Source organism: Buteo buteo, chromosome 26 (assembly GCF_964188355.1).
Source record: "Buteo buteo chromosome 26, bButBut1.hap1.1, whole genome shotgun sequence".
Lineage (NCBI taxonomy): Eukaryota > Metazoa > Chordata > Aves > Accipitriformes > Accipitridae > Buteo > Buteo buteo.
The window spans coordinates 1,269,929-1,294,385 of NC_134196.1; the positions used below are offsets into that span (position 1 = coordinate 1,269,929).

At 47.7% G+C, this 24,457-nt stretch overlaps 3 protein-coding genes across 8 annotated transcripts; all 3 read right to left on the reverse strand.

The window, feature by feature from the left end:
- Positions 1-303: 303 nt before the first annotated feature.
- ART4 (ADP-ribosyltransferase 4 (inactive) (Dombrock blood group)) lies at positions 304-6,181 on the reverse strand. Of its 2 annotated transcripts, none has more exons than XM_075058128.1 (4): positions 6,119-6,181; positions 3,939-5,623; positions 1,309-2,035; positions 304-515 (listed from the first exon to the last, which is right to left on the reverse strand). In XM_075058128.1, the coding sequence occupies exons 2-4, from the start codon at positions 4,020-4,022 to the stop codon at positions 421-423; spliced, it is 906 nt and encodes a 301-aa protein (XP_074914229.1). In that variant the 5' UTR covers positions 4,023-5,623; positions 6,119-6,181; the 3' UTR covers positions 304-420. The 2 variants fall into 2 exon arrangements, with proteins under 2 accessions (XP_074914229.1, XP_074914227.1); XM_075058126.1 differs by having other exon boundaries at positions 3,939-5,689; positions 6,119-6,131.
- Positions 6,182-6,760: 579 nt separating this feature from the next.
- Positions 6,761-13,521, reverse strand: LOC142045023 (osteocalcin-like). 3 transcript variants are annotated; one of them, XR_012654498.1, is made up of 5 exons: positions 13,236-13,521; positions 11,442-11,579; positions 9,407-9,476; positions 8,624-8,774; positions 7,691-7,827 (listed from the first exon to the last, which is right to left on the reverse strand). XR_012654498.1 is itself a non-coding variant. In XM_075058131.1 (4 exons), exons 1-4 carry the CDS (start codon positions 13,300-13,302, stop codon positions 7,698-7,700), a joined length of 405 nt encoding a protein of 134 aa, XP_074914232.1. In that variant the 5' UTR covers positions 13,303-13,386; the 3' UTR covers positions 6,761-7,697. The 3 variants fall into 3 exon arrangements, 2 of the variants coding, with proteins under 2 accessions (XP_074914232.1, XP_074914233.1); XM_075058131.1 differs by lacking the exon at positions 8,624-8,774 and having other exon boundaries at positions 6,761-7,827; positions 13,236-13,386; XM_075058132.1 differs by lacking the exon at positions 8,624-8,774 and having other exon boundaries at positions 6,761-7,827; positions 11,442-11,477; positions 13,236-13,385.
- A 2,541-nt stretch (positions 13,522-16,062) lies between these two features.
- MGP (matrix Gla protein) lies at positions 16,063-22,032 on the reverse strand. 3 transcript variants are annotated; one of them, XM_075057752.1, is made up of 6 exons: positions 21,893-21,957; positions 20,082-20,165; positions 19,061-19,211; positions 18,227-18,262; positions 16,970-17,045; positions 16,063-16,439 (listed from the first exon to the last, which is right to left on the reverse strand). In XM_075057752.1, the coding sequence occupies exons 3-6, from the start codon at positions 19,119-19,121 to the stop codon at positions 16,301-16,303; spliced, it is 312 nt and encodes a 103-aa protein (XP_074913853.1). In that variant the 5' UTR covers positions 19,122-19,211; positions 20,082-20,165; positions 21,893-21,957; the 3' UTR covers positions 16,063-16,300. The 3 variants fall into 3 exon arrangements, with proteins under 3 accessions (XP_074913853.1, XP_074913852.1, XP_074913854.1); XM_075057751.1 differs by lacking the exon at positions 20,082-20,165 and having other exon boundaries at positions 21,893-22,032; XM_075057753.1 differs by lacking the exon at positions 21,893-21,957 and having other exon boundaries at positions 20,105-20,165.
- Between the last annotated feature and the right edge of the window lie 2,425 nt (positions 22,033-24,457).

The window sequence follows — 24,457 nt, forward strand, 5'->3', positions numbered from 1 at the left end:
TCAAAGGAGATATGCAAGGCTGCACACTTACCCGCTCAACTTTACCACCATGGTGCCTTTTGCATCCCACAGACAGACTCTTTCTCACTAAAAATAAAGCTACTAAGAGATCTGTAAAGAGTCCAAAGTCTGTGTGTGTCTTTCCTGAGTGCCTAAGGGAAAAGCTGCCTACAGTGAAGGGTGTCACTGCTCCGCTCTTCAGAAAGGCCGTGGATAACTGCCCTCCTACCTGAACGGGTCCAGGGAACGCCGGTTTTGATAAATGAGGCTGAATGTTCCAATCCCAGCTGGAGAGCTGCAGCTGAAAGCAAAGGGAGGATTGAAACTTCTGTAACAACAGGAACTCCAGAGACTCGTTTCCTGTGAACTCTTCTTGCCCGCTGTTCCAGTGTATCTAGATATCTAGATGCAGCCAGAGAATCAGTTGTTGTGGGCCAAGCACAGGAAAACTCCAACTACGCTAGGAAGAACAGCAGAGGCGAGGGCAGTGGAACCGCTGTTCTTGCTTCTTGAAGCTGAAAGAAAGTCAAGAGAGCAGTCATTTAGACCCCTTTTGGCTGCCTAAAACTTCCTGCACTTGCTAACACAGCCTTTGCTCTGAAGAGCCATTTCCTCAAATCTACCTACTACTTTGGCTCAGGTCCAGGCACAAACTCTCACTCCTGAATGATTATTTTGTGCTTAAAGGTTGCATTGACACACTATTGCTCAGAGAGACGAGAGCAAGAGTCCTGTACTGGTGGTGGACCCACAGAAGGACAGGGCTGTGGAACAGGCTCAGTGAGGTCTTCAGTACAACAGTTATCTATGGAGCCAGGACACTACAGTGTGTGCTTTGCCAAAGGATACCTTTCATCCCTTCTGCCACAGGAGAGAACACACAACTAAAGCAGCAATAGTTTTGTCCTGAGGCTTGAAGTGTGGCAGCCTTGCAAGCCACCAGGATAAATATCTGAATTCAAGCTGCCTTCAGATCTCATCTGCCCTTGCCGTAGGAATGCTGGGGACCCGCGTGCCTGTGTCCTATGAGCTCCTTGCAATGGCAGATGGGATAAATGGAAGCTGCAAAGAACCCTGAGACCTGCTATGTATCAGGGGGATTCGTCTTCCGTCAGCTGTGGGGTGCTCCCAGGTTTCATGACAAACGGATGAAAACTGGTTCGTGTGCCTCTTGCAGGGAAACACGGCGGGGAAGCTGCAGGTTTGGCCGTGAGTGTTGCCCCATGTAGGTGCAGCTGGGGAGGGCAGCGTGGGGTGCTTGGGACCGGACTGTTCCGCGCCCCCCGCAGGAAGGGCTGTGTACAATACCTGCCACCAGCTGGCACTGGTACTTGCTGTAGTTCCCCACGGAATGCAGATGCAGCCGGTTACCGTGCTGTGTCCGAAAGAAGCTTTTCACGAGGAATATCTCGTAAGGGGGAATGAGGACTTCCTTCTCGGACGTGTAGTAAGAAAAGCCTTGCACAGCTGCTCCCAGGCAAGTTGTCACCGTGAACAAAGTTTCATTCCCAAACTTCCGAGCTTCGCTCCAGAGGTGGGAGGTGGAAGTGAAACGGCCAAATCGCACCCTGCTACCTACCATGGCCTCGATATATAAGTCTTTCACACCCCTGTGCACCCGGTAGCACTTACGTTTCCCCATGCTCTCCTTGCTGCTCTGCCATTGCTTCATTATCTGGATAGCAGTCGTCAGGTAAAAGTGAAAATATTTGAAACTGAAGTTGTGTCTGTAGTACTCTGGAGAGCTTCCTGCCGTAGAAGTGGCCCAGTTCAGCTGAGAGTGCAGGGAAGAGTTCATGGTGTAAGCCATGAGGACGATGGCATGGCTCTCACGCATCTCCCTCAGGAGACCTACAGGGCTTTTTAACAAAGCTTCCTGAGCCTTCTTCCAGAGACTCAAATAGTCCTTGTTAGCAGCTATTTCCTTTTGGAAATAGTCTCCTCGCTCCAGTTCTTCCATCACCTGCTCTCTGCATCCCAGGTACTGGTCATCAAAGGAATGCAGAGCCATATCCATCATGAGGTGGGACACAGCCTGCAACATAAAAGCAAAGGAAGATTAGCATCAGACGTGTGAACGTTTTGTGTACCTCTATGGATGCAAACCAGGTTTTTCCCTACCCTCTTCTTGCTCCTTTGTCATTACTGGCAGAGCAAGCCCAGCAGGTAGGCATCTTTAACAAGCCCTTCCTGAGCAACCTCAGGTTATTGTCCAAGCCCCACCTCAGGCATATGCCAGCTAGGATACCAGAGTTCTTCTTTTATGTGGATTAGTAGCTTTAAAATCTTCAGGAGAGTTTGCTCTTCAGAGGGTGGGGGTATAAAGTCTGCAGGACAGACCCATCGTCCATTTATTTCAATATTGTGCTCCTGATTAGTAAGTGGTTTTGAAGAGAGAAAGAATAAGTAAAACAATGTGCGCGAGGCAGTGCAGCCTGAACACATCTCAGGGGTGAATTTCTTCCTCCTGTCTCATCATACCTCTTGGATGTGTTTCAGCTCCAGAGAATGATGTTCAGTACTACAATACAGTAGCACTGTGCCAAAACTTTCATTCACCCAGTTTGTCTTACTGAGGCCAGCTGGGCTGGTCATGTAAATAATCATTAAACACATGAGTAGGGATTTACACAAATGGGTGCTATAACAGGAAAATAACCTCTAATATACCCTATCTATGAAATGGCACACAGTGTTGGTTTTGGCTTGGATAAAGTTAATTTTCTTCATAGTAGATGGTATGGGTCTGTGTTTTGGATTTGTGCTGGAAACAGTGTTGGTAATTCAGGGATGTTTTCGTTACTGCTGAGTGGTGCTTACACAGAGCCAAGGCCTTTTCTGCTTCTCCCCCCACCCCAGCAGCGAGCAGGCTGGGGGGGCACAAGGAGTCAGGAGGGGACACAGCTGGGACAGCTGACCCCGACTGACCCAAGGGATATTCCAGACCATAGGACGTCATGCTCAGCATATAGACCAGGGGGAAGGAGGAGGAAGGGGAGATGTTCAGAGCGATGGCATTTGTCTTCCCAAGTCACCGTTAGGCGTGATGGAGCCCTGCTGTCCTCGGCACGGCTGAACACCTGCCTGCCCATGGGAAGTGGGGAATGAATTCCTTGGTTTGCTTTGCTTGTGTGCGCGGCTTTTGCTTTATCTATGAAACTGTCTTTATCTCAACCCATGAGTTTTCTCACTTTTACCCTTCTGATTCTCTCCCCCATCCCACCGTGGGGGGGAGCGAGTGAGCGGCTGTGTGGGGCTTAGTTGCTGGCTGGGGTTAAACCATGACACACACTAATTATCTGTTTCTAGCATTTCTAATTAATAAAAACCTTGTATAATAAGACCTAAGAAATGCTCTGTGTTATGACATTGTTCTTTTTGCTTTTTGATCTCCTAGTAGACTAGTCAAGTACTGTAGTCAGTTGATAGTTGAATTCTACATGTAGATATTCACATCATCTCAAATATTCAACCTAGATGCACAACCAAATTGATACCTTTATTAACCCCTCAAGTTATACTGGCCCATAATCTATACAGAGATGCAGTTTATTTCTCCTTGATACCATAATTTCTTTGAGACAAAGCTAAAAGGCAGCCACAAATAATAGAGCAATATTGTCACTGTCCTACCCAACAACACACTGCTTTTGTCAGAGCCTCGACTGAGACTGGCTGGAAAAGGAGAGGGACAATTCCATGAGACGTACTCACAAACACACCCTGGGAAACTACCTGGCTCCAAACAAGAGGAAATTTCCAACCAAGTAGTTAAAAGGAATTAGGACAGGTAAGAAATTGAACAGAGCAACTGAAAGCAGAAGAGTTTAAGCTGAACCCAGAGCTCCTTAAAGAATATGTTTCAAATGAAAAAAAAAAAAGATTTTCTCAGTAGGATGAGCAATTTCACATAAAGAACAATGTTTACCCCCTCTTACCAGCCTTTGCATGGAGATCAGCAACAGAAGGCTGGCCAGCAGCACTGGCATCCTAGAGTCCACCCAAGACACTGTAAAGAACATTGAGCTCAAGTAGAGGTCATTTACATCTGTTTCTTTCCCTTTTTTCTTGAACTGGAAAATTCTGCTGTTTGTAATTTGCACTCAGGTTTTGCTGCTGACAATTCTTCAACCAAAGAACATTCACCAGATTCTTACAGCAATTCAGAGGTTGTTGATCAAACCAAACAGACAGTTTACTGGTAGAAGTGTGCCCACAATCCATAAGGAAGGGTCTGATTGCACCAACTCCCACTGGTTAGATGTGCTTCACCTTGATCATTCTCTTAATTCCAAGGTATCTGGTGTTCTTCTTGAAAAGGGAAGAAAACCCTGGCTTGGAGAATTCTAAGGTGGTTCTCTCCTGAGGAGTGATGTGTCAGGATGAGGTGGAGAGCACTCCCTGGTCAAGAGCTTAAAAAGCCCTTTTAAAGAAGTGCAGAGCTCTGATAAAGCCAACACAGAAATGCCGGGTAGGTTGGGATCCCATCTGGAAGCAGAGATAACGTAACTGTCCTCCTCCTTACCTCCCTCTGGTTTCTAATAATCTGCTGCCAATCCTACCCTTCCACCACTGCAGAGTGGCACTGTTGTTGAACTGTTTACATTGGGTATACCCAGAATGAGTGTGTCAATACAGATTCTATACTGAGACTAACCCCTCTCTAGTAGCTGCTTTCCAGTCACCCTTCCAAATAACGGCAGTGAGTGACTCACCTGCAAAGCCCCATGGCCTCTGATAACTCTCCTGCATGGAAAAAGAGCCGAGACGAGGTGTCAGGGCCTTGTTCCAACTACAGAGAAGTGAAATCCATTTTCCACTGCCTGCCAGTGATAGGCTGGGTGAGTGGGGGCACCTGCAGACACGGTGCGATTCCCTGAGAAAAGGGATGTTTGTGCAGCTGCTTGGATTCTGTGGGCAGAGAGCATTTGCCAAGTATTGCTGAAACAGAGTGAGAGATGACATAAAGGTCCCGTACGGGGTTGCTTTCAAAGGGATCTATTACACTGCACCAGCTAATGCTGCTGACAGTATCTGCAGCCACTGGTGATACAGATGATGACATGAAGGCTGATGCAAAGTGATAAATGCAGCCTATCTACTTCTTCTTGGCATTGCTCTATCATCTTGGGCTGTATTTCAGAAAGTGGTTCTTCAGCCTCTAAAAGTGAGTCCACAGAAGGGCTTGTGACTTTATTCAAAGGCATCTCCTCTCCTGTTTGTGTAGAGATAAAAAGGAGCTGAACTGTGACAGGCTCCAGTGGGAACTTGACAATCGGAATGACCAGCCCCACTAAAATGTCAATTCAGCTGCATATAATCCAGTTGCAGATTATGTCCCCATTTTTCCCTTCTGGCCTCTTAGTGTATGTTGTAGGATGAAGTGAACGAGGGAGAAAGCCCACTCGCTCGCATTTGCATTTTCAAATGCTTGAACAGCAACGTAGTGTATTAAATGCAATAAATGCAATGGCCATAAGATGGCAGCAGAGGATTTTTAGTGGTACTTGACTCTGCATTAACCAGGCGAAAATCGAGTCCCTCCATTCCCGCCTTCAGTTCGTAACGTGTCTTGTGCGCTCAGAGCCCCAGAGGTCGTCCTGACTTCAGCCCATAGAGAGATCTGGGAGCACAGAGCAGATGACATGATTGAGGTCTTCGTGTGCAACTTCCCTGAAAAAAATATTTACTGAAAGGAAGAGAAAAATATAAAACTAACAGAAAGATGCAAATATAGACAGGAAGCTTCATTTTCTTTTTGTGCCAACAATTCTGTACAACAACAACAAACCCCCTGACTTGTTAGTATGGCAGATATTAGGATTTCACTGATCTCTCTAGTATTTTTTCCAGCAAAACTTTCACTGCTTTCAATGAGCCCTTTGTTCATTTTTATTAGATGGCGTTCAGAGAGAATTTTGCTGGGAGCAGTGAAGCCCCATCAGTTTATGCCAATAGGAGAACCGGTCCCAGGTATTTGACCAAGACAACCAGACGTACTTATTGACTGTCTTCTCCTTGGCCAAGGTCAGCATAGCCAGTGAAAGCCACAGCAGCTTGCCAAACAAGAGATGCTCACACTCACACTGGCAGCTCTGGGCTTAACCCGTGTCCTTACTTGAGGGCAAGGTCCTTCGCAGCACTGCTGGACTCGGTAGGTGGTGAGTCAGCAGAGCCTTGCCCTCCTCTTCCTCACTGCCACCGTGTGCTGGGACCGCGACCTGAGCTTCAGTGTGGTCACTTCGGATTCTCACTGGGGCGCAGGAGGGGAGACGGAAGCCTCACGCACCTGGATCCTGCTCTTCAAGGTTCATAAAAGCAGGCTTTATCTTCTAGGCGTCCCTAACCGCAGGTGGAGGTTGTACAGAGGAACAGAGAGGAGCAGCACACCAACCTGCTTTACATAAGCAGTATTTATTGCAGTCAGCAGCTGGGGATGGCTGCACCAGCTTACATGCAGCCAGAGAGATCCATTCCGTCTTTCTCCGTCTCCTGAAGGTCAGAAGTCCCTGTGCTTGGAGACGGGTTCTCCATCTACCTCTCAGGGAAGAAAAGCTGACAGAGCACATCAAGGGAGGCGCTGCAGAAAGTTGCTAAGGTATAATATTCATAGCAGAGGACAGAATGAAGTAGTGCAGAGGGAAGAGGATATGTATATAAATACACACACTTTTTTTATATATATATATAAAAGCATGAAAGAGATACAAGTTGCCTTGAATAAACCAAATGCTAATCCAACTTCAATCCATCCTTGAGCTGATTTTGGTTTTGTTTATTTCATGAAGTTTCTTGCTTTTTTTCTTTGCTTTTTTTTGAGCTGTTTAGACACTTTTACTTTCAAGTATCAGTGCTAAAGCATCAGAGAGGAACAGATTATTTTTTTGTTCTGCTTGGGTATATTCAGTTTCACCAGAAACCAATTGTAACAAAAACAAGAGATTTCCAAGTTACTTTTTACAGACACTCACTGAGTGCAGCATACAAATGGAAGAGCTCATCTGAAAGGACTTCTTAAACACACCTTTGGGGATTTATCGATTGTTGCTATACAGGCAAATTTTGTGACAGAATAATCAGCAGTGTACCAGAACCTGATTTCTGGCTATGTAATAGTATTTCCACAATTCTGTCTTTACAAAATGATCCTACACTGGCACATATTTAGGGTAATTATACTGCCTGAAAATACTGAACTTTCCCAGTCACTGTACCAGGAGGCAGCCGTTCTGCCTTCTTCCCAGTGAGCATCCCGGGATCAGATCCATCACATTTACACATGTTGTGATATTCTCCTTCTAGAATACTGCTGCATTTTGTACAAGAGGACAAAAGGTCCTGTTACGTTTCTAAGGCATGCGTTGATTTTCTTGAGAGGAATCACAGTCTTTTCACCTACTGCATCATGGAGATTCAAAGAGAAGGAGGTAAGACAGATTCTTCTCAACCATTTCTAGTAAAACTCAAAATACCACAAAAGATGACTGAAGAGAAACATTTTTTTATGAAAGGAAGAAAGCTAACGCAAGCTGAATAAGTGGGATAATTATTGCCTTGGTGTTCCAGCTGGCTAGGGAGACAACGGAAGGAGGACCCAGCCTGGATGTTTTTCTTCCCTCCTTCCCACCCACAACCTCCTTTCTCTTGGGGGGTTCAGAGTGGTCCCAAGCAAAATGAACCCAGTGACCGTCCCATGTTCAGTATCTCCTAAAAAAATGGTTGTAGGCCATGGAAAATCCTATTTGGTCAGAGAGATAGTCACAGGGCGGGTAGTTTTCACAACGCTCGTGCATCTGCTCCATTGGATTTTTGTAATGCTCAGAGTACCTGGAGGAGACAGAGAGAGAGATGCCATTCTGCAGGTTCAGTTGATGCAGCTGGAGAGGTTTCACACCCGTGACACTAACCTGAGAAGAGTGATTCCCCAGGGTGCCCTAACAGGGGACTTCTCATGGTAAGTTAAACATCTACTTACGTGGGCATAGACTGCTTGATTAATGCTGGGAAAAGTTGGAACTGAACCCACCTTAAAACAATTGCTCTTGAGGTTTTATCATCAAAGGAGACCACAGAAGCAGTTAGTGCTGGGGGTTTTGTCCCCAGTCTCATTCCCCAACTACCCAATAACCTTTGTTGTTGTTGTTGTTGTTATTTATTATTTATTTATTTATTACCTGGTTACCTTTATTTGCTCCCAGTTTCTGCTCACTCTCCTGCTAGCCACTACTTTGCTTTAGCTTAAGGAGTTTCCTCTAATCATCTTCACTTCTGTTGTTGACCACAACACTGTCCCCACTCAGCTTTTCTTTTGCCAGGCTAAGCAAGCCCAAATCTTTTAGTCCCAGCTATATGCTCTGGATGTCCTTCTCAGTTCCTGTCCCAGGTTTGGTTAATCTTCCCTGATGATTGTACACAATGCTACAGGAGAAGTCCCACTGGTATCTCATTAATTGTTATTTTATTTCTGTATGGTATATACCCTGCAGCACCCTTAATTCCATTTGTTGCATCCATATTTCCGGACTAACCTTACCTCACAGTCAAATAATACCCTGAGCTGTCTGCCTACCTCAGTCCTTCCTGATTAATGCTTATAGCAGAAGCTACTTTTATGATGCCTCACCTGTAAGGGGGTAGTCAGTACAGCCAGTAGAATTGCTACTACTGACTTTCATCTTGGTTTTAATCACTGCAGGTTTCAACATCACCCAGTTCCTCTGCTACAATATTCTGATCCTCTCTTCCAGAGATGGGGCATCCCAATCTTCTATTATCTAAAAAACAATATTACCCTTCCAGTCCAAAGGTGGATTGAGCAAAAATTCTTTCTGCACAGGCCTACGTGAGACGATGGCTTAACAAACTCTTCCAGGAAATATATGAAGAACATTCTTGGATGACCTCAAATTTCTCCAAATATTTATAGCTAGGATTTCTCCAAATCTTTGTGCCTAGGATTTCTGCACAAATGGATGTAGGATCTACAGCTTCAGAAAGAACAGCCATTCTGACCGATCCTCATCCCTGCTTCCTTTCTAGGGAGCCAGAGGCAGTGACCAAGGCTCTGTGATGCTCATTATCCTGGAAACTGGCTCTGATGACCCTACAGGTTAGAGCGGCTTCCAACTGGATTCCTGGTGTCCCCATGGCTAGCCCAGACAGCTAGTACTGTCTTCCTGCCTGGGAGGAATATCAGAGTCCAGCTATGAGCTCTCAAAAGGATATTTATGAAAAAAGAACTATTTGTCTATCAATAAGTGTCTCCTACAGCCTTTTTGCTTCAACAGGTGAAGGTAATAACATAGATGTGCAACAAATTAATGCCTCGTCATGCCCTCTTGCCTTCCCACCCCCTCTTCAGAACAGGTCCAGAGTCCAGCTCTCAGCCTGACTCCTGAGTTGTTACCATTCATACAGGCTGGATCTCTTCTGCCTCTTCACAAAGGCATTGGCAACTTCTTTTGTAATCTTGATGCCTACCAAGAGAGGACACAGCGGGTTAGAGCTGCAGGGCCATGGTCTGTGACAAACAGAGACCAGTCTAGCCTCTGAAAATGGGCAGTCTACTCTCTCTACTAGCAGATGGCTGCCACGAACCATCCTAACTGCCCATTCACCTCTCCCCACCCCACTGTCCACTCAAGCCCAGCAGCTGGGCTCCCTCCTCACTCCAACCTGCACATCTACATGGAGCAAGGGCTCTTCAGGCATAAGCTCCATTCCCTTATTGCATGGCATGACCTGAGTCCACAGCAAACGTGCAGAAGGCAAAGTCATGACAGCATAAAATATGAATAAGGAGAAAATGAAGGGAATGGCACCCTCTCTCCCCAGCCTGCCTAACTACAGACTCTTGGCTTCCTTTCTATATTGTGACTTAGATGGAGGGTGATGTGGGATACCGGCCACCAGGCCTTAAAATTGCCTCTAATGAACCATAAGCAACAGGCGGTCCATGAAAATACTGATGCTCACGTGTGCAGAGTTCCATGAAAGGTGAAGGGTATAAAATAATGCCAGTAAACATCTCCCAGGGAGAAATACACCCAGGAGGTGCGAAGATCCTGGTGTTCAGGACTTGGAGAACGAGAGGTCTTTCTGCCATGACAGCATCGGCCCCTGCTCTCCACTAACACACCGTGTCAGCGCAGTTGCTTAATTGCTCCCTTGGATTTGTGGTTGTGCAAACACTGGGGCGCTGCGGAGAACCCCACAAACAGCAGGCAGAGACACTTCGCTCCCCAGCCCCGGCCACGGTTCGGCACCGGCTCGCTCCGTGGGACAGACCCGCACCAGCCGAGGTGGGCACAGATGCCGGCACACCAGCGACACGGGCAGCGGCGCACCAATATGCGTTTCGGCCGGGAAACTGGCTAACTGCCGCTGGGGAAAAAGAAGTTTCTAAGGCTGCTGTCTGTGGGGAGACGGTGGGGTTTGTGCCCTTCCCTCGTCATCGCGGGGTGACTGTGTTTCTGTTTGGCAGGTGAGAGGTGCCCCCTCTCTAGCAAGCTGGGGTTTAGTCTGGATCAAAATACCAGCTACACAGAAACTGCCAGTTAATGAGCTGTCAGAAATCAGCACCTTTCCCTGAACGCTCTTTTTTTTTTTTTTCTCTTTCCCAATCTGTGTTTGTATTGGCTCACTGGAGAAATACCAGCTTTCATGCTCCTCAGCAGCAATGTTATCCTTTAAGGTGTGAGAAGCAGAGACAGGGGAGAACGAAAGGCATTTTCCATACAGATTTCTGCCAGGATCAGCTTCCTGCAAAAGCTGTGGACATCCCGAAGTGTGTACAAATCCCCATGTCCCAGGCGACCTGACAGGAGGGACTGCAGCCCTCGGGAGCAGCCAAGGCAGGCGTTTGCTTTCAGGCTCTCCAGGCTGTGGGATCTGGCAGGGACGTCGCGTCCTGTTGCCGTGCGGCACCAAAACCTTTCTGCTCTGTGATCCTGCACGTCAGAATCGCTGCTCAGCAGACAAAAAAGCCCCCCGTGCCTGGAGGCCCTGGGGCACATTCTGCTCTCTGGACAGTCTGGGGACGCAGCAGTCGCTTCGGATATCTCTCTGAGGCCAGCTCAGAGGAGCGAGGAGACCGGCCGTGCTGCTCCACACAAACCACCCTGTTTCGCAGAGGGGCAGATGCCTCCCGCTCCCAATAAACCTGGAGGCTGCTGGAGGGTTGCGGAGGTGCAGGCTGTGCCCGCAGCGATGCCAGGCTGCGGGCGCGGGGAGGTCGACCTCCCCGGTGCCTCCGACCCCCGTGGCTGTGAAAAGCAGCCCCTCCGTTCGCTGCAGGGGCTCCTGCACCTCGGGGGCTGCAGCGCCGAGGGAGCGAAAAGGGAGCAGCGTGGTTCGCGTTCACCCCTCGAACGTGGCACGGGGGAGCAAGGAGGCGGATGGGGAGGAACGGAGCTGAGCGTCGGTCACTGCGATATACTCACTGGCAGCGCTGGGAGATCCTGAGGGGTCTTTGGGATCTGGAAGACGGACAGAAAGGAGCTGGGTTGAGTCCTCCTCTGCTCCACTCTGTAACTGAATCCCGCTGGCTGCGTCCAGCTCCCCACGCTTTCCCAGAAAGTCTGTTCCTCCCAAAAAGGGTTTTATTAACACCCACCATTTAGACAGACTTCACCACCACAGCAGAATTCGCCCGTTATGCCTGGGCTTGTTTCATTTCAACTTCTTCTGAGCCAGATTAGATAAGACAATAAACATATAACCACTGTGGAAGCTGGAGGAAGACCTTCCTCCTTCTCCCTCCCCACCCTTGCTAAGAGCAGGGACAGCTAGAGCTATGGGACCATTTGAGCAAAATCCCAGATTTGGAGAGAACCTGAAGATAGCTGAGCATCTCCCCTATCTTTGGAAAGTGAGGTTTCCTTAGCTCTGGGGAGAAATCACAACCCATTGATAGGGAAGAGAAATAGGGCCAAAAATTAGGAACTACTCTGTCCTCTCAGCTTTCTGGCTCAGGGCTGAGGTACCTGGCTCACCAGCCCTCCCAAGAGGAATTTACACACTGTATTTCTGTGTGTATTTCTTAATCCTTAATGCTCCCTACACACACCCAAGGAAAGCGTCTTCTAAGAGAAATGGAAGGTCTCCTAATCTTGGCTCTCCCACACTGCCCTATTTCACATTTTTTTTCTTCCACTCTTTCACAATACTTTTTTCAACAGTGTCAGTTCCACCCAAGTCACCAGGTATTTGGCATAAGTGTATTTATGGGCAGAAAGAGGACTCCAGAGACCAAAAAAATAGCAACCGTGCTTAAACAAAACTTTGTGTGAAAAGGGTTGTGTGTAGTTCTATTTTTAAGCAATGTATTCCTTGGATTTAAAAAAAAAAAAAAAAGGAAAATTAGAAGTTACTCCAAGGCCATTAAGCATTCTGAAACATAATAATGACTCAAAAAAAAGCAGATACATACTCAAGGTGAAAAAGTAAGAAAAAGACTGACAGAAAGAAAACACTGATTAAACAAAACATATTTGACAGTATTGAATCATGACATACCTGATGCCAAGGACTGAATGAAATTTAACTCTGAATGAGATAACACAGGAAAAGACAGAGCTCTCTCCTGCTCAGCTTCTCTTTTGCTGCTGTAAAGGGAAAATACTTGTTTTTCTGATCTTCCCCCCTTTCCCTCTCTCTTCATCAATGATGGAGCTGCCACTACGTGATCTCTTCATCATGAAGTCACCATCACTAAATCACCTTCAAATGTGATGTGCTCTTATTTCAGCGGGACAACTCCCTTTTTTTTAACCAACAATAGAAGGCTTTTTTTCCTCCAGAAGTTCTCCACATCCCACATTCCCCTGCAGGTGAAGGCTAGACTGGGTACCTGTCTGTGATCCTACAGCCCTCCAGGGCTGGCAGGCACAAAATCCCTCTCCCTGTGGTCGACACAAATCTGCCTGCAGCTCAACCCTCTTACTCAAAAGTGAGCACCCAGCATACCTTTTCCAGTTCACCTAAATGCTAAACCGATTTAATACTTAAACATATTAAAATATTTGAATTCTCTGCTGCAATTCAGTGGTGCAATTGGGGGGGGGGGGGTGTTGACCAGAGGAAGCAAGTGCCCAGCAAGACACGAGGCAGTTTATCCCCACTGTGCAATGACCGGCGGTGTTCCTCCTCCTCCCGAATCTCTGCGTCTCTCCCAGACTGAAGCTGCAGGGCTGAGCACCGCTCCCGCGAGCCGTCCCGGGAAGACGTCCCCTTACCTTTCTCACAAGAGCAGAGAGCTGCCAGGACCAGAGTCACCATCAGCGGTGCCAGCAGACTCCTCATGTCTTCTTTGGCTGCCCTGGTCTCCCTAACCTCAGAGCTTTCCTGGAGGTTACTGAAGTTCTCCAGAGCTTGCTTTTGGGCAGTGGTTTATATCCTGTGATCGCCTGGAGAGATCGGGGCTCTGGCTTGTGTTCCTGTGTCTGAGCTCCAAAACAAAGCCCGTCCTTTGGGCCAGGAGATGTTGGCTCCTGGCAGGCATTGTCACATCCATCTCAGGACTTGTGACATTTCCAGATTTTACATGAAGTTTTGAATGGGAGTGGTGAAGAAAAACAACTGGAATAAAAAATCAGTTTTATTATGAACATGAAAGTCATTCAGCTTCGTGCAAGAAAGCCAGGGGAGAGACTAGCACACCCTGAAGCAGAGCAGCTCTTTTCGTGTGATGGGGCTCTCTCGTGAGAAAAAGCAAATGAGACAGAACTCAGTGGTGACCCTTCCCACCCCCCCCCCCCAACCTGACACATTCCCCTGAAGGTAAAGAAACCTATAAATCAATTTGCATAGGGCAAACACACAGTAGATTTTTGCTTCAGGCAGTTCCACCAAACCACTTTGGAGAGCTGAGATTTTTATACTGTTGGGAACTTTGGTAGTTAGTTTGAGGGAGGGTCTTTCTTCTTTCTTCCTGGAAATATTCCTAGTTTGGAAGCTTTAGTTTGGCTTCTACTGTCAAAAAATCAAATAAACCTTTGGACTCCAAAAGTGTTTTATTCTTCAGGACTTGGGTGGCATACTTGGTATGTCAAGAGCCCTGCATGGGCTCTTCTACAGCCTATCGACCAACAACCCCACACTCCCCAAACCCACCATCCAAGTTCCCAAAGCCATGTCCCATAAACAGCATATGGGTCACATCTTCCTCCACCTCACATCCAGTGCTCATCAGCCCCACATGCAGGGGACATGTCCAAGGGTTACAAATTAAAGCCTAAAAGGGAGTCAGAGCCATTAGGGATTTTGCCAATCCTTAGAAACACTGTCTTTTAGCTTAGAGAAATTTCAGCATTTGGGGGGGTGCAGGGCGGAAGTTTAACTTTTCTACAGTCCAGGAAAGACTGAATATACATACTAACAACTTCCAGCAAAAGTATCTTAAACAGCAACAATTTAAAAATAAATAAATATCTAAAAATAATAGGTATTCTAGGAAAGTTATGCTTCCAAAAGAATACTTGAAAGAATATAAATACACAATTCTAGTAATCCAAACAGTTTTACTTCTCTTCCTAACTTTTCTCAAGCTTTCTAACCAGCACGTAGTCTCTTAAACATGTTTGGTTATTGCTTACACTAACGAAATCCCACACAAATCTCTGATATTATTTATTATTTATACTGGTAGACTGGAGGTTGGCATCACGAGATATTTCTGGACACAGACCCACACAACACTAGCCCTGTGCCTTCTGTTTTGGTAATGTCACAGTGTCAAGTCAAACCCAGACACTGCAGACTTGTTGACTTTAGGGTATGAAAGTTTTGCTGCGGTTGGTGATCATAAGATCCACCTACTTGGGAACATGCAGAACAAGCATGGGTGCAAATATACCTAATCCGTATGGCTATTTTCCCTTAAACCCATTTATCTCTGACTTTTTCCTTTGGACAAAACTTTAGCGACTGTCAAGGTGGAGTTTCCTATCGGAATTGGTTTCAATAAATAAATCATATTTCTTTCCAAAAGTTCAACTTCCAAGCTGGCAAAGCCTTGAAGCATATTTTGGAGGAAGATGCTTGTTTATAATGTGACAGGTAGATTCGGCTCTAGGCTTAACTTCACAGATTAGTCAACAATTCAATACTTTATACCTCATAGCCTTTGATAGCGTGCCATGCATCTTTCCCACTTCTATAATTCGCAGGTGCCTGTGGAAGCCTGGAGATGCGAATATTGAAACCAGCCATGCTGAGCTGAGATATAAGATGTTACGTCTCCTACGCACTCCACACCAAGGAGTGTCCAAGCTGCTGTGGCTGCCGACCAGCCCAGAGCAGCACTGAATTCTCTGCTGCCTCTTGACCTGGGGACAGGCTCTGCGAGGTGCCCTGGGGCTGGTGACAACGCTCAGCAACCTGTGCACGGGGTCAGGTCACATCTTGGTTTCAAATGAGTTATGAACAGTAAACCGAAATTGTTCTAGGTGAACAAAGTTGGGCTTGACCCCAAACACTGGGTTTCTTTGATTTGTTTATGTGCCACCTGGAGCCCCTCTTCACCTTTGGTTTCTGCAGCTTTCTAGCACTAACCAGAATCATTCCAGGTGGAAGTAAGGGCATGAAAGGGGATTCCAAAAGGAAATGTGAGTAAACTCTATACCACACACTCCTTTCTACAGGAATACCCTGCATCAAGGCCTGAGGGTAGCTGGATACACAAGATGCCATTTACAGGCTTTTTCTGTCACTAACTCTTGCCCTAACTTTGTTTTTAAGATTAAACAGCACCTTCTGAATTTTATTTCCCCAGCTGAGGAAAGATTATAGATTTAATTTTCAAAAAGTGCATCTCACGCTGCCTTCTGAACAGCATACCATTTTAAGATGTCTTAACACTGGGAACTGAAATTTGTCAGTGACCTCTAAAAGAAGCCACTTATACAGCCTGGAACAAAACACTGTAGATCCTTTCAAACTCATGTGATTGCAAGGTAGTGACTTTTCCATAACCCACATCAGATTCTATGATAAACTCAGCTTCTTCGTGGAAAATTGCGCGCACACACACACACACACAAAATACTGTAACTGATGAGAAGATAGTATCAAACCAGCAATTTATTGTGTAGTAAACACCCACATCCTGAACTCTCTCTTATCTCTACTATATCAGCTCAGCACTAATTAACACACTGTAGGAATCCATCGCTACATGGGAGAGAAGCAGCAGGCAGGATAACATACAAGGACACAAGCAACTGAATATGTTTCAGAGCCATTGCATTTTTTTGGGAGGATACCCTGGGCTCCAGCCCCCAGGGCAGGGACAGGTCATGCTTTACTTAGTCCTCCTCCTCCCCATATCATCCCTATAAGCAGCAGCATAGCCATGTTGCAAATTGTACAGTTTGCAGGGGTAGTAGTCCTCACAGTTCTCCCTCTGATGTTCCCGGGCCGCCTTATGACGCTCCCTGATCCTGCAAAAGTAGGAGAGATGATGGGTAAGTGCTGTCATCTTAAATATCTGTCTACGGCCCCTTCCTGCCCCACAACTCCCCACCAGGATTAAGGGGCCATCACCAGATTCCATCATCCAGCTACAAAGATCTTGGCACACCAACTTCTGTATTCACCGCACCCAGGGGAGCGATCTGACTACAGCAGGAATGTTTTGCGTCCTCAGGTCTGAGGACTAGAACAAGATCTCAAACCGAGCTTCCTTTCTGGCCATCCCACACTGATGCCCTCTCCTTCTGTTGGCATTTCCTTCAGACAAATTAAGCAGAGCCCTCCCAGCACGTGACATGTCCTCAAAGCCAAGGACTTGCTCTGTGCTGTCCGTGTTCTGGCTTCTCCCAGGGTTGGGGACTTCACAGGCACCTCACATTGAGAGAGGGACTGAGACTTCTCAGAAGTCACCATGGCTGCCACCCCTGGTACCAGCCTGTGCATGGCAAGGAGGGACCTCTCCCACTCCCACCCTCGGCGTCCTGAGGCCATAACATACCTCTCCTGAAAGATGCCTCTTAGCCTTGCATCAGGCTGCATGAAGTCATTAGCTCTGCGCCTGTTGATGAAGGGATCTGAGAAGGCAAGAGGTTGTTCAGATTAGATAGACACTTCTTCAAGGCCAAGTTTCAACAAAAGCTAGCTTCCGCATTTATAACAGCCTCCTCGTCTGCCCTCCCACACACAGTGAAAACCAGGACCTTTTAACATTCCCTGCTGTCCACCCTGCTGGTTCATGCACAGGCTCTCCCTCAGGCTTGCACAGCCTGTACGAAGTGTACATGCTGCTCTAGCTCTGCTGTTATTCAAACCACCCGGGGTAAAGCTACCATGATTTTGCTGCCGCAGCCCCTCTGCATGAGTGGAGCTTGGCCAAGAGGTAGATGCCAAGCTGCGCAGACCGCAGGAGGTCTGGGCATGCTCAGCAGAATTAGCAGAATACTGAAATTATAGGTAAAACCAGGGAGGGCCTCAATAAGTCTACCTGCCTCCAAGGTTAGGCAGTCACTGAGCAGTCTGTGTGGCAGTTTTGGACTGAGGTGCCTGAAGGTCCCTTCTGTCCTTTTTGAGAAACATCACAGTCCTATTGCAGAGTTCAGGAGTCTGTGGAAGTCTTTGGCATTGGCTCGCACATGTGCCTTTGTGCTTCTGACTAGCTGCTTGTGAATTCCCTCTCCCTAATGGTCTAATTTCTTTTTAGTTTCAAACCATCTGTTCTCTAACCTCTCCAGGTTATTGCTTCCATGGTGAGACCCTCCACCCTTTCCTGCTTCTCCTGTAACACTAACTCTCTCTTCCAGACCAAGGATCCCTCCTGCCCACACATCCCACCTGCTTCTTCCAAGATGCTAGAAGTAAGGCTCTCCCTGTCCTTGGGGAAGTACAAATCATGTCACTGGCTTCTGCAGTACCTCTTTCTGTGCTCACAGAGCTTTTTGAGCAATGTCTTTTTTAGTGCCACTTAACCTGTTTTAGGTGGATGCAGCAGGGATCTAAGTTCATGATTCTTTGTTTTCCAATTCCCATTATACTCTTTGCAAAACAAATTGGTATGCACTTGTGCCCAAACATGTGAAGTTGTGGGTTTTTTTAACTCACTTCCCATTCATCCTGCAACTCCATCACCCACTAAATTAAATTTCCCTGGCCTGAGTGGTTCTGCCTATTTACTCTCCACAGTCAAGTACAAGGCAATGGTCTTGGAGATGTCTGTAGCACACTTGAAATTCAAGAAAATAGTAAAGCAGTCTCTTACTGAGATACTCATGGGATTCGATGCTCTCATGGGACTCTGGGGAAAGAAAGAGTAAAACATGTGATAAGACATTGTATTGATGGGATTCACAGACTTCCACACACCACAGATCAATAGAAAATGCACACAGAAAGCAGAGAAGCCAGGTTTTAAGGCACCTGTTTAAAAGGAAGAGAAAGGGATCAGTGGCATGACCTAGCACTTATATGAGGAGTTCAGGCTGTTCAGGAGTTTAGAATGAAGCAACCTGGTATCTTAGCCAGGACTTCAAGGCTTGTGCTTGGTCTTCCAGTGTGTGATTCTCAAGCACAATTCCTCACCTTCATGTTCCTGACACTACAGTGGATATGATACCTCGTACCTTCAAAGCCTGCATGTGCGCTAAGGGAATGGATTAGCAGTGAGATGTGTTTGACTCTTGCTGTTTCATACAGCATCTTAATTCCCACAGTATGGAACTGTGTGCCTGACAAGAAAAGGGAGCTGGTATTACAAAAGAGAAAGGGAAATCTCCCCATTAACAAGTAAGAGTTAAGAATAAGAACTCTTATTGTAGTCCGGACAACAGTCCAGAAAGAGGAGCAGCCTGAGAGGTGAGCTGGAACAGAGAGGAAGGGGCTGAAGCATCCTGGACCACAAATCACAATGACTGAAGCTGCCAGCTCTGGAGCAGGACTAGGAGGGTCTGACACAAGGGCAGAAAAGCTGGCAAGGGATCAAGTTAAGGGGAAAGAAGACACAAAGCCACAAAGCTGAATAAAAAACATCTGAACAGACCCAAAAATGTCTGCAGGTTTGGAGGTATCTCTCTACCCAGTAAAAAAGGTCACCTACCATAGCAAGTAGCAGCCATCACGAAGACAGCCAGGAGCATAAGGATGATGAGAGTGCGCATTGTGCCAGTGCAGGGAGGAATCTTTCACTCTGTCTCTCTCGCTGTGTCTCGCTTTCTTCCCACTGAGGGCAGCTGGAGATCCTGGGCCGCCTGCAAAATCAGCAGTGGAATGTTTATTATGAAAACAGAGCCAGGAGGGGGCCCATGAAAGAGCCTGGGGAAGGCAACGGCTGGCTGGTACACACTTTTTATGGAGCCATTACAAAACATCCTCTATTAGCAGATTGAATCAGGTTTCGGGAAAGAGGGGGCATGCCCCCTTCCTCTCCCAGTTCAGGGCTGGGGGCCATAATTCACAGGCAAGCATGTCGCTAGCACTCCATGCTCAGAAAAGCTGGCCTGCGCAAGTGGAAGGAATTTCAGGGGCTGCCGGGGGACCAGAGGGAGAGGTGGATGCTGATCCCAAATGTAAATGTTTGCCTTTCTAATTTTTCCTCTGATCTGCCCTCTTTGCCCTCGCCATCCTCTGTCTGGATACACCCAGCCCAGTCTGTTCTGTCAACTTTGCCAACAGAGACATGAAGAATGAGGCTTCAAACACTCCCTCCCCACTCGACCCCCCTCCCTCCAGCTGGCCCCCACTTCAGTCCCAGCCTGCCAGTCATCAGAGGAGGAATCCAACCCTACTGTCCCTTCCCCTCTCCTATTTTACCGCTCCAGGAGTGACAAGCAGCAACCTAGAAGAATCCCTTCTGCTGGAGGGATCATGATTTTTGCATCGAGATTACAGCAGCACCCAGAACTCTATCTCTGCAGGTCCTCACTGTGGTCCTACCCCTACATTCCTGTTCCAGCCCAAGCGACAACATCTTGGGGAAGGCAGAGGTAACCATATCTCCCAGGACTGCTGCCTCTCTGGTCTAGCACTAGTAGTCCTTGCACCAAAGTCAGGTGTTAGCGGAAGGCTTTTCAGGCGGGATGAATCTCCCAGGCCAGTAGTCTCTGGGAGCATTACCTCACCTTCTAGCACCCAAAGGGCTTGCCTGGGACCGATGTCATGGACAGCAGCGATGGACAAAAGATGGGGCGTTCCCCTCTTCAGCTCTGTGGTACAGTAGGAGGGAGTAAAAGAAGAAAGGAGTTACAGAGATGGCCATCCCTGCTCAGTGAAAAGCAAAGGGGAGTAGTTTGCTAGAGGCAAGACAGGAGGGAAGGTCGGTACCCATCGCCTACCAGCCATCCCCCATGGCAGTGCTGGGGCTGGGACCATGCACACTGCCTGGGGATGAGCCTAGGGAACAGCAACCACAGTTATGTCTGATCCAAGCTGTGGTGACCACCTGTTTTGTCCATATGTACACACAGGCGTCAGGATTTCTCACTCACAGGGTGCTGTCTGAGTGCACTCTGGGTGCAGACCATTCCCCCCAAGCCACTGTGGTGGTGTCACTGCTGTCACCTGCAGAGGCTGGACTGGGGAACCACGCTGCAGGTGACACAGCCAAGAACTACAGGGACAGCTAGCCAGAGCCTAACACTTCCCCAACGGGGAGTAAAACTTCAGTGGAACAAGATTACTCTGGGCTTTACAACTTACCCTTCCAATGAAAAATTCATGGGCCTTGCCTGAAACTTGTGGTCTCTGGGAGAGAAACTGAACAGGGCCTTCAACTTCAGACCAAAGAGAAAGAATTGCTTTTCTTCCCCATTATCCCAGCCATGCGGAGAGCAGCTGAGTCCTGCACCATCAATGCCCCCCAGACCATCCACCTCCTGCCTGTTCAACACTCAGCCTGAGATGAGGAGGAAAACTAGGTTGTGCTGGGGCAAAAGCCAGAAGTATGCTATAGACCCAAGGTCAGAGGAGAACTGAGACTTTTCTGCCTTCCCTCCGTGGCCTGCCACTCTGGTCTCTTTAAAGGATTTCTCTGTTCTGGGATTGTTTGCATTCCTTCGAGCCCACGGTTTTGGAGTTAGTGTTGAATGTGGATTTTATAGGTTTCCTGAATGTCATGTACACTCTGGGAGCCCATGGGAGCTGCCAAGAAAGGGAAGCTTGAGGGAGAGGCTGGAGGAGAAAGCACAGCAGTAAAGCACTGGGGCACAGAGAGGAAGATGCTGGGAGTACTTTGGAAGGAAGGTGAGACTGCGCAGTGGGAAACTCCAACACACTTTCCAGCCAAACCCTCTTTATTTATCTGTCTTCAGTAAGTGCAGAGCACTCTGCTCCCTGGAAGACTCTGCTCCCATTTCAGAGGGCTCTCATCCCAGAATGCCTGGAGCATCCCTTGCCATCAACCACAGGAGAAGAGCCACAAACACCACTTTAACCCAAGTCTTTCATTTTTCACCACAGAGGCAATGTATTTTCCAAGGGATGAATGAACATGCCAGCTGCACAGCCCTATACCAACAAAACTCCTTCGGGGAACACTTTTCCTTGCAAAAGTACATCTCCTTTACTCCCCCCACACTCCATACTTCTCCAGCACACCTCTCCCCTCCCCAGCATCAGTGGGCTGCCCCAGAGGTAACACCATGCAGCACAGTGAACCCAATACCCCTGCTTTCTAGCAGCATCCACTAGTTAGAAATACAGAAAGAGGAGCTAAGATGAATTGCCTGCAAATGCCAGGGAAATCTCCGCAGTCCCCCAAATAAAGGGGAGATCAGAAAAGCAGTCCTCTGACCTGTCTCCTGCTGGAGAGGAGAATCACAATGTTATGCACGCCATAGCAACCACTCCTAACACTTTGCAGCTGTGAAGCACCAACAAGGCATTAATAATGAGCAGCTGTCCAGGAAAAGCAAGGTAGTCCCTGCATACTCACTAAGACGTTGCTTCCCTGTCAGCCTGCAGCTCTTGTCTGAGGGGGCAGCTCTCACAGTGTCCTGGACCCAGGACTGAAGAAGATGGGCCTTTTATTTATTAGCATGGATCAGTGACTCCTCCCATCTTCTGTCTCCCACCCTCGATCCACCCCCAGGCCACCACCTTCTCCGTCAAAAACACCTTCTTCCCACAGCCGGGAAACGAACAGCCTCAAGGAACTGGAGCCAAGAGGGAGAGGAGGGAGCCAGAGCAGACACCAGGGGCTGGTGGGGGCACAGCCACAGCCAGGCTGCTTTTCTGTGCCCAGGAGCAGTGAGTGGGCAGAGGTCTGAGGACAAGCTCCAGTCTCCCTCCTTGCAGCAAGACCCCCCCCTCTTCCACCCCCTCCTTCCCTGGCCCTGCTCTAACTAGAGCCATGCTGCTGGCCAGGGCACCTGTTCTGCCATGGGGAGGAGGACAGGCCCCTTCTCCCATCTCCTTTCATGCTGCTTTTGCAACTCTCTGATTCCCTGCTTAATGGCAGGCTAATGTCAGATTGAAAACTCACATAACAAAGGTGTCTGCTTTTGGAGGCACTTCTGAAACCTCCAAAAGTGACAAACCCTATGAGGCAAAGAGCTGGTTTACACAAACCCAGGCTCCCGAGGTGCCCCTCACTGCTCACACCAGACCCACAACAGTGCTGGACAACACATCAGACAACCCAGGACGTGTGCTTGCTGGACTGGGCTACTGGGCTTCTGGCCCTGCCTGCATCCGAGCCAACAGCACACGTGCACCACGCTGGGATGCTGAACCCGTGTGAGCAGCAACCCACAGCAGCACTTCCTCGCTCAGCAGAGATCCACGCCTGTTGCATGCTCAGTGTGGGTGCTGGCAGGTCCAGTCCTTAAGTAAGGGTAGGCACAGCCTGAGGGACTGAGCTCAGCAGAGGTGAGATGGAGAGGATGAGCAGCTGCAGAATCAGTGGCTCAGGAGGTTAAGAAAGAAAACCCATCACATCTATTCACTAACAAAAAAGCTGGCGAGTATGGCTTGTCTGGTCCAGAAAAAGATCAAGTGTGGCCTGACTTACAGCCTTGGTTGCAAAATGAAAATAACAGCATAACCGTGGAGTTAAAGAACACCAAATGATTGGGGCAGAGGTGGGATTTGCTGCACTTTTATAGGACACCTTGTCATCTTACAGCATTTTTGACCTATGTACTTTTGCCTGGTTCCCAAAGAAGAGTGAGGGGCTCCTGTCCAAGGGTGGGATCTTTAGCTCCTACAGTGCTCAACAAATCTGGGGAAAGTTCAGACCTACCTGTGGCAACAAGGTGCCATGTTACGTGTGTCCTTGTACAAGGAGCTCTTGGCCCTGAGAGCCTGAGAATAGCAACCTTGAGCTGTCCTCAAGGTATAGGGCGCATAGTCATGAGACACTTTTGAAAAGCAGGGCAAACAGGAGGTCATTTCTTGCCCTTTTCTAGCACCCTTCAGGGACAGCTGAATATTGAGCCCTGTGACATGCTGAACCCTGAAAGAAATCAGGACCCAGATCTAGTCATCCTCATCTACCTAGATATTGGAAAAGCTTTGGCCCCAGTGCCACCTGGCAAGTTTTCAGTTAGGTTGGAGAAAATGGGCATTAAAGCCATAACTGTGAGATGGTAAGGAACCAGAAAAATGGGGCAGAAGCTTGAGCAATGGAAAGGAGAAATGTTGAGAAATTACTAATTGAATTTCCCGTGGGACTAGTTTTACTGAATATTTCCATTAACGACTGGCTTAAAAAGGGAATACTTGTTGAGAAAGTTTGTTGATAACAGAAAGCAAGAAAGCAACATCAGTGGAAAGGAGGCCTGAGAGCTCATATGGGAGGAAGAGGATGACCTTGAAAGTTGGAGTAACGGAAACAGAGTAATATGCAATAGTGCAAAGGCAAGGGCTTCCATGAGGATTAGCAGTAAGAATCCTGCTGTAAATTAAGAGTTCATAAACTGGAAGTAAATGGGGAACAAAAGGAACAACTATGAAACAATAATCATAAAAGTCACCACAGAATACTGATTCTGAGATGTCTACTGAGAATGTGCTGGCAGAGATGGGCACCTGTTAGTGCCACTGGATAAGATATCAGTGAGATCTCAGCAAGAGTCCTCTGTATGGCCCAGGTCACCCATGTTCATGGAAGAAGAATTCCTGTAGGAAGTGGTGTAGATGAGGACTAACAAGGCGAGGTGATCTGCAGTTACCCCCAAAATGACAGACCTTTTCACCACAGCCTGTGGGATTCACCAAGCCTCTCCTTCCCTGTGTTGTCCACAAGGCTTTTCCAGCAGGACAATGGACTAGCAATTAGATTTTGTTTCTGGTACTCTTCCAGGGCCTGTTTCAGAGCCCACAGCTCTCCTGTATAGGAAAAGTCCCATTTCCAGCCTCTGTGTCTTTAGGGCCATAATCCATATCCACGTATCCCTCACCGAGTGCCCAACTCATGTCAGGAAGGCTTCAGTAGAGTCTCTGAGCACTACGGCAAGGGAATAAACACTATCAGCTCTGCGACAGAGCAGGGTTTCCA